The 15125-nt window shown below is 51.4% G+C and overlaps 5 protein-coding genes across 5 annotated transcripts; 1 reads left to right on the top strand and 4 right to left on the bottom strand.

Moving 5' to 3' along the window:
• Positions 1–206: 206 nt before the first annotated feature.
• On the top strand, positions 207–1361 carry Z517_10163 (uncharacterized protein; the record flags this gene model as incomplete). The annotated part of the gene is made up of 3 exons (XM_013423776.1): positions 207–249; positions 306–1285; positions 1335–1361. The coding sequence occupies 3 exons, from the start codon at positions 207–209 to the stop codon at positions 1359–1361; spliced, it is 1050 nt and encodes a 349-aa protein (XP_013279230.1).
• Positions 1362–2285: 924 nt separating this feature from the next.
• Z517_10164 (sodium/hydrogen exchanger 3) lies at positions 2286–4674 on the bottom strand (the record flags this gene model as incomplete). Its single annotated transcript, XM_013423777.1, has 6 exons — positions 2286–3490; positions 3550–4075; positions 4146–4279; positions 4331–4480; positions 4550–4579; positions 4635–4674. 6 exons carry the CDS (start codon positions 4672–4674, stop codon positions 2286–2288), a joined length of 2085 nt encoding a protein of 694 aa, XP_013279231.1.
• An 810-nt stretch (positions 4675–5484) lies between these two features.
• Positions 5485–9924, bottom strand: Z517_10165 (uncharacterized protein; the record flags this gene model as incomplete). Its single annotated transcript, XM_013423778.1, has 3 exons — positions 5485–5706; positions 5762–9751; positions 9832–9924. The coding sequence occupies 3 exons, from the start codon at positions 9922–9924 to the stop codon at positions 5485–5487; spliced, it is 4305 nt and encodes a 1434-aa protein (XP_013279232.1).
• An 815-nt stretch (positions 9925–10739) lies between these two features.
• On the bottom strand, positions 10740–12139 carry Z517_10166 (uncharacterized protein; the record flags this gene model as incomplete). Its single annotated transcript, XM_013423779.1, has 4 exons — positions 10740–11286; positions 11335–11731; positions 11781–11948; positions 12013–12139. The coding sequence occupies 4 exons, from the start codon at positions 12137–12139 to the stop codon at positions 10740–10742; spliced, it is 1239 nt and encodes a 412-aa protein (XP_013279233.1).
• A 1440-nt stretch (positions 12140–13579) lies between these two features.
• Positions 13580–14582, bottom strand: Z517_10167 (60S ribosomal protein L2-A; the record flags this gene model as incomplete). The annotated part of the gene is made up of 4 exons (XM_013423780.1): positions 13580–13803; positions 13861–14145; positions 14223–14429; positions 14534–14582. 4 exons carry the CDS (start codon positions 14580–14582, stop codon positions 13580–13582), a joined length of 765 nt encoding a protein of 254 aa, XP_013279234.1.
• Positions 14583–15125: the final 543 nt, after the last annotated feature.

The raw sequence follows: 15125 nt of genomic DNA on the forward strand, positions 1-15125 counted from the left end.
TCGCGTACCCGGAACGACGCGCCTTTTCCGTTGTCTTGGGGCGCGTGGAACCGTGGCTGATGTTCTCTCGCAGGTTCTTCAGGCTAAACCCATTCATCGCTGCTAAACATTCAACGAATCTCCCTACACCATACGAGTGCCTCCATCCCTCACCTCACTGCCCCTCTCCTGCAAAGCGCCGATCTGCTCGTCCCAGGAACAATGCAATGCGCTTCAAGAGCCAGATCAAAAATGTGAATCTACTCGCAAGTAGGAGGCCTCCACACCCACCTCGCCTCGCTTCAATCCAATTAACAGCTTTTCAGAATTCTGCGCCTCGCTGGCCTCTCTGGGCCAGATTGCCTGGTGCCGGCTTGACGACGATGGGGTTCAGTTTACCATCATCCCCGACAAAGGGAGCCAAGTCTGGTCCGTCTTGAGGCCCGAGATGATCTTCGAGACATACGTCCTCCAATCTGCGTCACCAAAGAACACCATCAACCTGGAAGTCCCCATCCAAGCCCTTTCGCGAGCTCTCCGGTCGGCGCTTGGGGCGACTTCTACACAGATCAGGCTGACCAAGAAGGACAACGTCCCCATACTTTCGTTGACGATTGTGACCAACTCCTTTAGCAGCGGCAACAATGTCGTGGCCCGTCCTACAACAGTCGGGGGCCAGGGCGGTGCTGGAGAGTTCGACTCTGATGAGGTCGATGATCTATCGTTTCACGAACCCCATAGTAGTGGCTCCGGTGAACGAGAGACGATCATCACTCAAGACATCCCTGTCAAAGTCCTGGCGCCGACGGTGGTCGAGAGCCTCCATCAACCCCGAACGCCGGAACCAGACGTGAACATCTATCTTCCTCCTCTGGTTCAGATCAAGACAATCTCCGAACGTTTCACACGATTGGCACTCGCCACAACCAAGGGGTCTGCGGGCACCAGTCCTCGGCTGGAACTCAGTGCCAACATGCATGGCTCGCTCAAGGTCTCGATCAAAACCGACGCTCTCAGCATCTCAAGTCGATGGACGGGACTGGCCCATCCCCAGCTTGATCCGGAACATTTTCCAGACTTGACAGATCACCCCACGACCAGAATGAAGGAGCTCGGTGGCCCGAACGGGGAGAATGAGGCGGGGTGGTCCAGGGTTCGGATCGATGCCAAGGACTGGTCCAGGGTTCTCAGTGTCGGTCGAGTCTGTACCAAGGTCATTGCATGTTTCATCAATGAAGGGGCTTTGGTTCTATATGTGTACCTGCCGGCGGACGAAAACGGCGACGAGGGAGATCCCTGTCTCACGGTGAGTTGGGGTCATTTGTCTTACGAACCAGATGCTGACCCTACGCCAGTACTACATCAGTTCCTTCTCTGCTTGATCATTGGTCCAGCGTCGATATCATCGAGGTTTAAGTCATGGGAGAAGGGCCATGTCGGGCTACATGGCCATGACGCGATCACGATCACATTTACACTTATGAAAGAGGCAAAGATGTGTGACAGCAGGATTGGCTCTCCAGTGAGAATGCACTGTATTGTACACATTCGCTTCATACCTCCCACGAACCTGCACTGTACACGGTCAGTCCAGATCCTTTACTTTTACTTGTGGTGATATGTTCACTAGTCACCTGATGCCCAGCATGCTCAAACCCTTTCCACCCCTTGTTGCCTTTGGATCCGCAGACCAGCTCCTGAGAACTGCACATAACGCGACAAGGCCCCAGGACCATGTTTCAACCATTGTTGTGACTGCAGCCTATCTGAAGAGCAAAGCCGTGAAAGTGAAGTAAAAGTAGACTGTAAATATTCTGTGTAAATACCCTATTAGTACTATTAGTGCTAGTACAAGGTGACCCAAAAGATTATCCAATAGGGCTATAATAATTCCATTTAGCAATGATCGGTGTGTTATGTGTCAAAACTCCTTAATTATTCTACTAGTACTTGTAATAAAACACTGTGTGCCCAACCTAATTGGGACTAGTTTATTATATCTCACGTGAATGGTCTAAATGATATATAGGGTACTATGATAAGTTATAGGGATAGTTTAAGGATTTCATACTATAATCTCCATGTCTCTAGAGAAAGGTACAGTCTCATCCATTCTATTTCCTCGCAGTCCCTGAGATATGTACTCATGGCCATGATCGTCAAAAATCCCTTTAATCCACTATCATGTCATCTCAGAAATCACTTTTGACAAGCACCTGGCGCCCTAATGCAACGAATAAGCCCCTCCTAATTTCCTGCACCCTCGAAAGGCGTCCTCCAGAATAGAAAATTGTGTTGTGCTGTGCTCATGAAGGAGGTGGGCCCTTGCCCTGACCCTGATGCTGGTCCAACAACAGATGTGGCTTGATAAAATCCTCATCCAACTGGCGGAACCAAGCAGTGTGGTCCGCCGTTGCCCCCCTCAATAGGTTCCTTATCGAGCTACTTGCTCCCACTAGCGGCGTCGACGCTCTTTCAGGTTGGGTAGCAGCTGTGCCCATGTCTCCTTGGTCAACCCCTAGGGAATCACCATCTCCGTTGTTGAGAATAATATCAGGCGCAGACCGTACCCGTGTATCGTGAGCTCCTGGTGGGAGCGATAGAGGAGACTGTTTTCTTCGTGGTGCGGCGGGTGGTAGGTCGAGCTCGGCAGCAGCATCTTCGTCGTCATCGGATGTTGACCCGCTGGTGCTGCCGTGGCCAGACAGTAATTTCCCTTGCTGGGCGACGAGATCACGATCACGTTGGGAGATGGCAGAGTTTTTGCGCTGGCCTCCAGGATGAAGTGGAGGAGACCGGCCGTTGCTACTGCTGTACCCTCTGTCGTTTCGAGCGTGTGACGCCGAGCCATTGGCTTTTGTTTCACGACCGTTGCCGACGTAGTCAAGACCGATCGCCGAGGGTCGCGGGTTGTGGCCGAAACCAGTCCCGGATCGCTTGTAGTATGTACCGCCATTGGCCGTCTCAATATCGAATTCGTCGTCCGAGTCAATCTCCTCGACCACGCCTGTGCGGATGCCCAGAATCTCCAGCATCCGTGCCGTTGTGCCGCCGAAAATAATGACCGTCAACACCACCACGACAAGGACAGTGGCGCGGAGTGCGGGACCCTCATTACCCTGTAGTCCCGCGGCCAGGGCGACACCGACGGCCCCCCGCAGGCCAGCCCAGAACAACATGACTTGATAATGCCATGGAAGTTCCTCCGCCACGTCGCGGCCACGGCGTTTAGCTCGAAGTCGAATGATATAGTTGATAGCTTTTGAAAGCGGGAACACAGCCAACCACCGTGCGCCACAGATGCCGACGACTGTAACGAGGATGAACAGTGGTTTGAAAACTAGATCGGTCTCGGTAAATAGCGTGAGTCCCAGATATATGAAAATGAAGTTCTCCGACAGCTGAGCAGTGATCTGAAAGAAGAATTTCGTGGTAAGTTGAGTTCTTCGGGACATGTTGTAGTATGCGTAATGTTTCAGGGTGATTCCGCAGAATAAGAGCGACACAATGCCTGGTAAACGAATGTTTCAGCGTTCTGCAAGAGACACAGAGTTGGGGAATGGTACATACCTGACATGTGAACACCGTTGGAGAAAAAGTAGCTTGCATATGCAATCAGAACTATGAGACAGCTCTCAATCTTTGGGAATCTGCGGACGAGCGTATACTTCAAAGCGAGTGCTGTTCCGATGCCCACCACCACCCCAATCACCAAGCTCGTAAAGAAGACAAGTAAGAAGATGCCGATAGCCTCGAACAGGCTAATAATGTTCAAGTTCCCGGAAGCCCCTTCCCTGTATCGCTGGGCAGTCTCGAATAAGACGATGGCAATGGCATCGTTGAGTATGGACTCGCCAAAGATGACCGTGTACAGTTTCGGTTCGACCTTGTATAAGTTGAAGATGGCGAGGATAGTGACAGGATCGGTAGCGGACAGGGTTGCGCCGACCGAGATGGCCTCGACCCAGGTGATGGTCAGGCCGTCAAAAGGGATTCGCGTCCACAGCCAAAGTATCAGGCCCAAGGACACGGCGGAGATAAAGGTCCCAGCGAATGCAAAGGTCAGGATCGTGCCAATATTGCGGAAGAAGTTTGCCTATGCTCCATTAGTTGATATCCGGTGTGGGAGCAGATCCAGTCTCTTTGCCAGAAACCCCCTTCCTTACCTGATGTAATTCGTAACCGGAGGCGAGAATGATGGGCGGCAGAAGGAGGTTGAAGAAGAATTGGTAGTCGAAACTGACAGTGTCTTGTATCGCAGTGCCAGGTGTGATGCGTATGACCAGTCCCACGACCATGCCTGAATACCGCAGTTAGCGGCGTACGGTTGTATCCAGCAATTGACGAGTACCAGCAAATATAGATATGACGGTCTCATGGACAGCTTGTATTCTCTTCTGCTGTAGGATGTAACTCGTAAACAGCGCTGCAATCAGCAGCATGATCAGAATAAAGAGGGCCCATGATGAGAAGATCTCTTTCTGGCCAGCTTCGGGAGGGTCTGTCTCGAGGATCAATTAGCGAATGAATCGGAAGCGCATCGTGGGCAATATGGCGCGTGACAGCGTACCGTCTGGATCGACGTCTTCAACCTGGCGGCCTGTGTCGCGAGAGTCAGTGTGATGGTCTCGTGGAGAAGGTCAGGTTTGCGTTACGGAGAATATTCAACGTCGCGCCCACGAGGGTTGACGCCATGTTGGCGCAGAGATCGAACTAGGTATCATTCGCGAGAGAGCGCAGTCGGGAGGACGAGGATGAGCGGTAGGAGGTGCGATGACAACAGATCAAGAATGGACGAGAATATTACAAAGAGATGAGAAGCGCAGCCTGCGCAGCCTGCGTGAGGATGTGGTTGGGAACGCAGCGTAGGTGGGTGCGAGATGTTGAGTACCAAAGGTAGTTTGGCGTTGTCGGAGTTGGAGTCGTGTACCCTCTTTACTCTGGATCGAGTTGCAGGAAGACAGAGAGACTTTGGATCGACTTCCTCTTCCTGCCTGCAATCGATATGTACTCGTGGTTCCCACTCGCTTCTCCCACTCTATCATTGGCGGGATGTCCACCTGTTCATTCAGCCGTCTCTTTGGGGACGACGATTTCCCCCTTTTTTGCACCCCACGACGCCTCCCTGAACGCCCTCCCTGAACGCCTCCCTAAACGACTTCCTGTGATTCCCTGACGCATACGAGGTACCTCGTACTCGAGGCGGTATAACAGAAAAGACAGCTTAAAGATCTCATTGTACAAGCAAGAGTAGTAATCTCACAGCTATACGGAGCACCCCAGAATCGAATCTCTAGAGTAAACGAATGCCTCTCCCTCCAAAACTATTCCCAAGCCATGCAAATTCATGACCATCCAATGCCCTCCCTGCTGTTTCAAACCATAGACTGGATTATCCTGCCACTTCCCCTTCCTCGGATGCAAGCCCTGAAATCATCCGAACCCCCATGACCTCTTTTCTCGTCTTCAGTTGATCTCATTATGGTACAATAAGACATCCATCTATCATTCTGCTCCGCTGGCTGCCCCGCTTGTGGTGCCGTTCGTTGCGACTCCATTACTGCCAGAACCCAATGTCAATCTCAACTTTGTCCCGCCAGCTGGTGCCACAGATCCTCGGGGTGTCCCGGCGCTCGAACCTGGGGCTGTCGAGTCGCCGTCAAGGCCCCTATCCCCAAGGATGGGATTGTCTGCAATTTGCTTGGCTACCATCTCATTGCAGTGGTTCTATCACAGATTGTTAGTAACAAATTCCAATTGAAAAAGGTGATGCAACCCTTACCTCGATAGCAATTGCATCGTTGTACAGCATGCTCCCGTCCTCATTGTACGTCTTTGCGTTCTTTGCCAGGAGCGCTATGTCGTTTTGGAAATCTCTGAGGCTGGTATATTGGTGACTGTTGATCCGTTTCTCAATCATGTCCATGGCAATGGGTTCCGTGATGTAATTGTAATAATCCGGGTACACTTTCTTCGGCGGCAGCTCCAGGAACGGTCCGATGATCAATCTTGTGGGGGGTTCGTCATCGCTCTCGTCTTCCGACTGTTGTTCTGAATCCGAGTCTGGCACCTCAAGAGCCTTGATAGACGCAAACACAGCCTTGAGAGCTTTCTGTAGGGCGGATCGCTCCGAACTAGTCAACGTGTCGATGGCCGCTTTGTTGGGTTGCTTTCCCCTCTTGCGTTTCGTCGCTGGTATTTCATCCTCAATCTCCTCGGCCTTCCTCTTCTGCCCCGCCGATTTCCGTCCAGGGCCTTTTTTCTTTGGGGGCGGCTCCTCCTCAGAACTCTCTTGTTCCGGTTCAGGCGACGAGGTGACGCCAGCGGCTTCTCGCTCACGTTTGAGCTTGTTGGTCCGTCTCTTTTCAATTCGGGCCTGTTTGCGTTTGGCTGCCTCACCAATCGAATCGTCCGAATCGTCAACAGCGGCAAGCCATTGTTCTTCGGTGAGACCGTCGTCATATTTGACCTGAGTTTTGACACGGGCGCCGCGACCAGTATATTCCTCTGTCTCTTCTTGAACCGGATTGTCTTCAGCCACGTAGATGTCGGGAAGCTCACTTTCTTCCATCAAGCGTGCAAGCGGTCGGCCGGGTCCATACTGATCGGTCTCTTCACGCTCCTTATCCATCTTCTTGAACAAGACCAGTTCATCCTCTGTACGAGCCATAATCTCATTCAGGTCATCGTCGTCCATCTCCTCTGAATCCCCAACTTGTTCGGCCGCTTCGGCGGCCTCGAGCAAAGTCTTTAGGAAAGCCTCCCGCTCCTCGTTGGTGGATTTGTTGTCAAATTTACCCGCCTGAATGACCTTGCCGTCCATGTCAAGCTTGAATTGAGCTCGCTCCAGAATCTTCTCCTCCACCGAATTGGAGCTGATGAGTCGGAGAATGCGCACTTCGTTCTTCTGTCCGATACGGTGAGCACGGTCCTGAGCTTGTAAGTCCTGGTGAGGGTTCCAATCTGAATCGTAGATAATGACAGTATCTGCTGTTTGAAGATTCAAACCTAAGCCACCTGCTCGGGTTGAAAGCAGAAAGCAGAAGTATGGTGATCCAGGCTCGTTGAAAACCCGCAATAGCTCAGATCGATCTTCAGCCTTGGTGGCGCCGTCAAGTCGAAGATATTGTATGCCACGGTACCGCAAGAAGTCCTCCATGATGTTCATGATCTGAGTCATCTGGAAAAACATCAACACACGATGACCAGTAGCACGGAACTTGGGCAGGACTCTGTCGAGAAGCTCAAATTTACCAGCTGTTCTCCAGATCGAGTCATTCGTTCCCCTGCCAGGATTCATTTGGTCTTCCACAGGCTCAAAGACATAAGGGTGATTACACAGTTTTCTCAGCTGCATCAACATGTTGCTGAGACCGCGCATGCTGGTCTTGCCACCTTTGCCGTCAGCCACAGCCAGGCGGTTGTGCGTCATCAATTGCATATAAAGCTTGGTCTGGAGTGCTGAGAAGCGACATTTGACGACCCGCTCTTGCTTGTCAGGAAGATCCTTCTCCACGTCTTTCTTGAGACGACGGAGCAGGAAAGGCCGCAGAACCTTATGCAGACGACGAATAATCAGGAGCTGCTCTTCCTCGCTCAACTCCATCTTGTCTTGTCCACCAGTGTTGGCAAAAGGAGTATTGAACCACTCGTCAAAGGATTTGACTGATTTGAAGATTGTAGGCAGCACGAAGTTGAGAAGCGCCCACAGTTCAGGCAGGTTGTTTTGTAGGGGAGTACCGGTCAAGATCAACCGATATCTCGTGGTGTAATACTGAGTGATGGTACTGCTTAATTTTGACTGGGCATTCTTCATGCGATGACCTTCATCAACGATCATGTGTACCCATTTGATCTTACTCAAAATGGGGCGGTCTTTGATGATATATTCGTATGTCGTGAGGAGGACTTGAAAATTACCCTGTCGGATCCTCATCTGCTGCTGCTTCCTGCTATTTGGCGGGCCCTTGTAAACGATGCGACTGACAGAGGGTGCCCACTTCTCAAACTCCAGATTCCAATTGGTGAGTGTGCTGAGGGGAACAATGACCAAGAACGGACCTAACTGGCGCTTTTTCTCGATCAGATAGGTGATCAAACTGATGGTCTGGATGGTCTTTCCCAGACCCATCTCGTCGGCCAAGATACCGTTCAGGTTGTTGTTGAACAGTGAAATCATCCACTGAAGACCTTTGAGCTGGTACTCTTTCAAAGTACCTCCCACCAGGATTGAGGGTTGGACGTTGACTTCTTCCTTGATTCGATGGGCAACGGCATAGTAATCCACTTTACCACGGCCTTCGTCTTCTGAGTCACCCTCTTCTTCATCCTCCTCGTCCGTGTACTTGTCTTCGCCCCATTTCTCTGCTGCGCTCCGTTGCTGTTGTCTGACAGAGGCAGCAAGCTGTTTCAGGAAACCGTCGGTCTGCTTGAGAAGATGTGTAATGCGAGAATCTTTCGCCTGACCAAGAAGCTTCAGGTATGTCTCTTCATCGTTTGCCTTCAGTGCCTGCAAACGTTGCTTTGCAGTCCGTTCGATTCGCTTCTGTTCTTCACGCTCCATATGTTGGTGATGAGTGACCATCATCCGGCCAAGCTTCTGAATACGCGAGCGTTGACTGATGGCATTGCTCTTGACATCCTGGGCGTGCGCGACAATGGACTGCAGATGGTTTGTTTGCCGAGTCTTCTCCTTGTTCTCTCTGGCATCGCGTTGCTGTTTCTCGAGTTTCTCGGTGATGCGAGCTTCGCGAAGTGATTGCTTCTTCATCCGGCGATGCATTGATCGATTCGCTGTCATTGCTAGGTTATCGTAGTAGAAAAGCTCTTGCTGAATTTCGCGGCGAAAATCTCGTTGCTTCTGAAGCAAACATAACTTCTTGTACTCGATTAACGCTTTAAGCTTGAGAGAGTCGTCGGCAGTGGGTTCAAGGGATTTACTGGTATCCCAAGACGCGATGTTGACAGGCAGTGCTGCCAATTCAGACTTTCGAGCTTGGATGCGGTTGTACAGTAACCGTTCTTGCTCCTCTCGCACTTGATCAGTGTCAAGGCCAATAGGCATTATGCTTGGGATTTTCTGGCGCTTGGGACGTTGTGAATGGTCTGAGAAGCTGATCGCCTTCAAGAGAATTTCGTAAGGCGACTGATAGGTGTCGAAGAACGATTTGGCTCGAGCAATTTCGGTCGAACCACCGTCCTCCTTCACTTCGACAGTACCCTCCGCGACCTTATCCCCGGGGGGAATACTCTCCGTAGGCGTGGCAGCTTGCTGTTTGAGGGATGGGAATAGTTGCTGCTGTATCCTGGGGTGTAAAGGCTGATTCTTGGACAGAGTCTTGAATGCGAAAATCTGGGTTCTCAATAGATTCAGCTGTTCTGCCGTGAAGCTGCCGTTCGCCTGAGCAGGAACACGTTGTGCCTGTGCTCCAGCTTGTACTGAGTTGGGTCCGGAGGTTGAGCTCGGCGTGGAAGAAGTTGCCCCGTTGACCACCGGACCTGCTGGATCTTGTTGACCATTGCTACTTCCATTTGTTGCTGGAGGGTTAGCACTGCCATTAGCCTGTAGTCCAGAATGTTGACCCAATTGCGCTTGTGGCTGGTGTTGGGCTTTTTGGGCAGCCTGCAGTTGTTGAGCCTGGAGTTGTGCTTGCTTTTGAGCCTGTAGTTTTCGGAAGTTCTGCTGCTGCTGGACGGCAGTGAGAAACCGATATGCCTTTAGGTACTCGGGGTCGGTTTCGGGGACATTTTGGGCTTTCATGCGCTGGAATTTCTATTGCTGATGTTAGCAGTCGATTGCGGGAAAAGGGTTATTTGAGGGCTCCAAAGGCGTGATATGCAAAGGTTACATACTTGATAAACTTCCTGCACTTGGGCTTGGGAGAGGTTGGGTGGGAGCGAGGGAACATTGGCCTGCATCGCAGGTGCGGACTGAACAGAAGTCATGGTGACTTCTCAGTCGGGCCAGGAATACTGCAACGCTAGGCAGCTGCAGCTCAAGGCGGACGTCGTAAAGGCTTATCTGAGCATCTAATCAAGATCAGTGCTGTTGCTGTCGGTGTTCTAGGAGGGCACAGGACTGGCGCAGCCTCGCGAAGGGGGATGAACGTGGCGCAGATGGCAGATGGTAGGGACTTGTTGTTGTACCAGTCCTAGGTGAGGCGAGGTTGGGCGGTTGAGGTGAGGATGCCTGATTAAAGAGGGGACGAAGAGTCGGCAACCGGGTTTGGGCGCACTCCTCAAGCGATGCTGCGAGTTGCCAGAGTTCAGTTGAGATGAAAAGAGATGGATGCGACGCGTTGATTGATGATTTTCCCGGCCGAGGGGCCTTTCACGTCTTGGGGGGAGCGCAACGGAGAACAGATGTGACCCCCAAACGAGGTTCTGCGAGCAGTAGTTTGCCAAGCATGCGGCAAATCTTAGGTCGCTCGATAATTCACGTGACATTCAATCACGTGATAGCATAGGGGGGAACTTTTTCAGGTGGCAAGGGTCAATGGGTGCTCCACTCATTTTAGGAACATTTGTGAAAGGCGCAGAGTCTCAGTGTGGTATCAAGGAGAGAATTGTCATGATTGATATGCTCGCAAATTCAGTCAGTGTATATGCCATACAGCGCCGCTTCAATGCATTTTCAATTGATCTGGTTCTAGTAGTCTCTCGCTTCACAAAGGAGTCCCGCCTTAGCCCCCTAAACCAGCGCCAAACTCCCGTCTAACAAATCCAAAAGGCCTTTGTGATTGCCTTTGCACAACGATAGTTCAAGTGAGAATAGTTCTCTTTGCTGGTACAGGTGGAGGAGGTGGTTTTTTCGAGCGTGATGGAGGAGGGGGAGGCGGTACAGCACTCTTTTTTCCACCCAGGAGGGTCACTGATTCACTGCCATGTGAAGTCGCAGGAGATACGGATTGTTCTCCGTAGCCGCGGTCGGAGCCACTGTTTGTGTAAGACCCGGACTCATCTGCAAAGACATCCTGTTCATCCACGCTTCGTAGCTGCGATCGGGCTGTCCGAATCATCAAAGAATCGCTGGGAACTCGCGCAATCCCAGGCCTTGTAGCAGGCGACAGGTCCCTAGCTGTGGGGGAGTCGTTGAATGTAGTGGCTCTGGCGTAATTTGGGCGCGCTGGAGAGTATTCAGAAGTTGGTTGGTCCGCAAAACGGCCACTCCGGTTCGACTTGATGGTCGGGCGAACCTCCACGACGGTTGGTGTTTCCTCTGCTGGCTCAACAGTCTGGGTGTATGACCGGACAGTGTTTGATCTTGATCGCGGATTGGGACGGATACTTCGATTCGACATCTGTGCTCTGCGCCAAGTTAGATCCAACCTCAGGTTTGAAGGAGGAAATACGTACCTAGCGGGCCACTGGCTCTTTAGTTGCAACAGTGCTTCTCTACATTGATCATGATATGCCAATTCGGCGTCAAGAAATGCTGCGAGATCAGCCACGCTCTCAGGGTCTGATTCGCGAATTTCTTCCATTCTGCGCTGAACATCGTCCGCCGATTCTTCATATTTAGCCTTCTGAGTTCGCAGTTCCTCCTCAACGCGGAAGTCTTCCTTCTTGGCCTTCTGCATTTTGGCAAGCGATGTATCATAAGCCAGTCTGCGTGTCTCAAGTCGTTTGCGGGCGGCCTGGTATTCTTTCAGTTGGACCAGAGACCTTTCGAGCGACTCCAGCCAGGAAGTGGTAGCGTTCGTGATGTAGGTTTCCTGCGTGCGAGCCAATCGTTCTTGTGTTCGGCCAAACACTTAGAATGTCAGCATATAGGAATATTCTTGTAACATGGGTACACCCACTGTTGAGACACTGTCCATATTCTGAATCCGACTCAAAGTCTTCGCCATGAGAAATCATGGTCCCGCCCATGTAGGCGATCGGAAGTGTTTTCTCTTTACCCTCCACCTCGGACCGTTTGGAGATGGCTTTGATATAGGCATTCATTGACCGCTGCATTTTCTCGAGACCTGCGGAGCGTAACGGTTAGCGCCCGCCTCGCTTTCAATTGCTGGGCAAGATTATGCTACATACCCTCTTGACGAAGGCCCATCTCGACCTCCATGGCCTTGAAGTCGTCGGACACATTGGTCTTGACTTCCCCACCCATCCGCTCTCCTGCCCATTGTTTGAAACGATCGAGTTTCTTGTTGACATTCATGATTGCAAATGTGCGATCACTGTACTGGTTGGCGGTGTTCAAGGGAGCGAGGCAAGGTTAGAAGAGCGAGGCAAGGTTAGAAGAGCGAGGCAAGGTTAGAAGAGCGAGAGTGAGAATGCTGATGTTGGGGTCGATAAGAGCAAGGGATCTATGTTACGCTGTCTGTGCAGGTGGTGAGCAACGGAGGGATCGGGATCGGACAGCGCGGTGTTTCTAGTCGTGCAATTGGAATGCTGATCAAGGATCAAATACTGTCCGGAAGATGAGCAAGGAAAAAGAGACAAAAACTCCGGCGAGCGGCGTGAATGAGGTCAGAATATAGAGGGATAATAAACGATTGACTGCGCTTACAGCGATGGAATAGGAATCAGGCCCAACGGACGAGAGCTGCTAGATGATGAATTAAATCCCGTCGCGCAGTTGCTCGTCTCGGTGCCAATGCCAATTAATGACAAGCTGCGGTTGCAGCGACGCGCAAACAGGCGTTCTTTCTGATAGAGTTTCGGAGCCCCTTCAAGGTCCACCACGAGAGCCAGAAGCAAGTTACGAAAGCCAGAGCAGCCCAGAGCCACAGGTTCCCAACTGCTGCCCCTGACCTCAAACTCTTCTGCGGGGGATTCACCAGAAGCTCCCAGCGGTGCCGGGTGGTGCCCAGCGACAGGTCATGTCCCTCCACCAGCTTCTGAAACAATACGCCACCAACTGAAATCATCGCTTGGCCCATATTACTTGTAAAATACGAGTATTAGCAGCTAACAGTCTGTGTCTAGTGTCCACACTGCCTGTAAAATGGCGCAGAGAAGAAGAACAAGAGACGCCGTGTTCGATCTTAGACTGGGCACAACTGCGGCATAATTCACATCATCCCTCGTAACCCTACCCGCCACGAGGAGGTCCCCGGACCTTCGTCGCTGCCGAACCCGTAAGCATCCCACACATACAACTACTCGTACGGCCGTCTTGTACTTGTACACAGTAAGCATGGCGTCTGAGCTGCAGATGAATGCTCTCGTAACATTGTTTTCCAATAGAAAGGGGGGGAAATTTGCAGTATCAACACGCTACAAGATCCGCGGTTTACAGCTCAGGAATTTTACAACAAGTGGAAAAAAGGGGCTGATCGACTTCATCAAATACTCAGTTTCGGTCACAGGTAGGTTCTCGAGTGATAGTAATCTCCCTTGCTTGCACCACGCAGAAATCTTCTCGTCGTCTCAACTCGATCTGCATTGCGGCTACGGTGACCGCAACCTCCAGGCTATCTAGAGTCAACTGGCACCTTCTCAAAGACAATGCATCTGTTGGCATTCTTTCGGTTATTGGGAAGAGCTTTGGACCCCTTGCCACTCTCCATGTTGTGAGTTGGTGACGCATATGCCGTAAAAGACCCGTAACACAGTCCACGCCGTTTTCTGGAAGCCCCTCATACAAACATCACATCTACTCCTTGGTCTTCTGCGTACCACGTAGCAAACCTGTCCTCCGGGCAGCGATAAGACCGGCTTTTTGACCTTGAGCGGCGTATCTTGAAATGGTAGAAGCCTTGCCGATGTGCTGATGGTTACCACCACCGTGAGGATGGTCGACGGGATTCATGGCAACACCACGAGTCTTGGGCCAGGAGTTGCGCTTGACGGCGAACTTGTGCTTTGCGCGGGAAGCCTCTGTGTCCGCTAGTTAGCCCCATTCCAATGTCATACAAGTGATGGCAATGCACATACTGAGCATGGGCTTATCGGTACGTCCACCACCAGCGACGATGCCGATCATCCCTCGAGCCGAACTGAGAACGACTTTCTTTGCGCCACTGGGGAGCTTGACTCTGGTCTTGCCCTCATCAGGGTTGTGTCCAATCACAGTCACATAGTTGCCTGAAGTTCGTCCCAACGCGCCTCGGTCTCCGGTCTTCTCTTCCACATTTGAGACGACGGTACCTTCGGGCACAGCGCCCAGAGGGAGGATGTTGCCGATGCTCAAGGCAGCGTTCTTTCCAGCGTAGATAAACTCTGATAAATCCAAGCAGTCAGCCAGTGAACCAATTTGTGAGTTTCAAGACCAAGATAGCGGTGTAGCGAACACGTACGGCCAGTAAAGAGTCCTTCATTCGCAATAAAGGTTTCGGTCTTGAGGCCATATTTGTAGGGCGAACGGAACTGCACACGCGCGAGCGGTGCACCTCGACCAGGATCATGAATGATTTCAGTCACCACCCCACGAATGTACCCATGACGCTCCGAGTAATCGAGTTGTCGGAACTTAGCAGCTCCCTTTCTCAACCTGGTATGACTGGCTATTGCGAGACATCAGCAAAACGAACCAGCACCAATTGAGCAGAATTTGTGATCGCAGAGCAGAGAACATAGTCGGGGTGCTGCTGAATGAGGAGGTACTGACTGAAGATGGATCCGCGCCCTTTACGCTGGTTCCTGATGACTCTACCCATGATGGCGTAGAGTTTCGAGGTAGTTGTCGACCGAACGAGGTTGTTGAAAGTTCGAGGTGAAGATGGACAAGGCGCAGGTTTCGTTTGTGTGCGCCTGAGCAAAAATCTTGGCATTGGAAAAGAACAAAGTACGGCGACGCAAAAGACCTTTCATGACGCAGATACCAGGCTAGCTATTATGGACTAGTTGATATACAAGTGGTGTGCTGTGTCATCACGTGATTACTTGGCTCCCGCCCAGCCCGCCTCACCTCCCATCTTCAAACCTGAAGTCCGGTCTGCAACTGCCAACTTCAAAGTCATCTCACCTCTGCCCTGTGTTGGCTTGATTCTCTCCGCCTGCACTAGCTGCTGTTACACGGTGGCTTTCAGAATACACAGATGCTCTACTTTATATCATTATCCATTCTTCCATTCTCTAGAATTGGCTCTGTTACAACATTCGCGTGACAAGATCAAGTTTACATGTCTTTTTCATCGCCTAGAGAAGCTTTTTGTACATATCATGAAGTTGTTCTGAACGGCATGGCGGCACATTGTCTC

Source organism: Fonsecaea pedrosoi (assembly GCF_000835455.1).
Source record: "Fonsecaea pedrosoi CBS 271.37 unplaced genomic scaffold supercont1.7, whole genome shotgun sequence".
Classification (NCBI taxonomy): domain Eukaryota; kingdom Fungi; phylum Ascomycota; class Eurotiomycetes; order Chaetothyriales; family Herpotrichiellaceae; genus Fonsecaea; species Fonsecaea pedrosoi.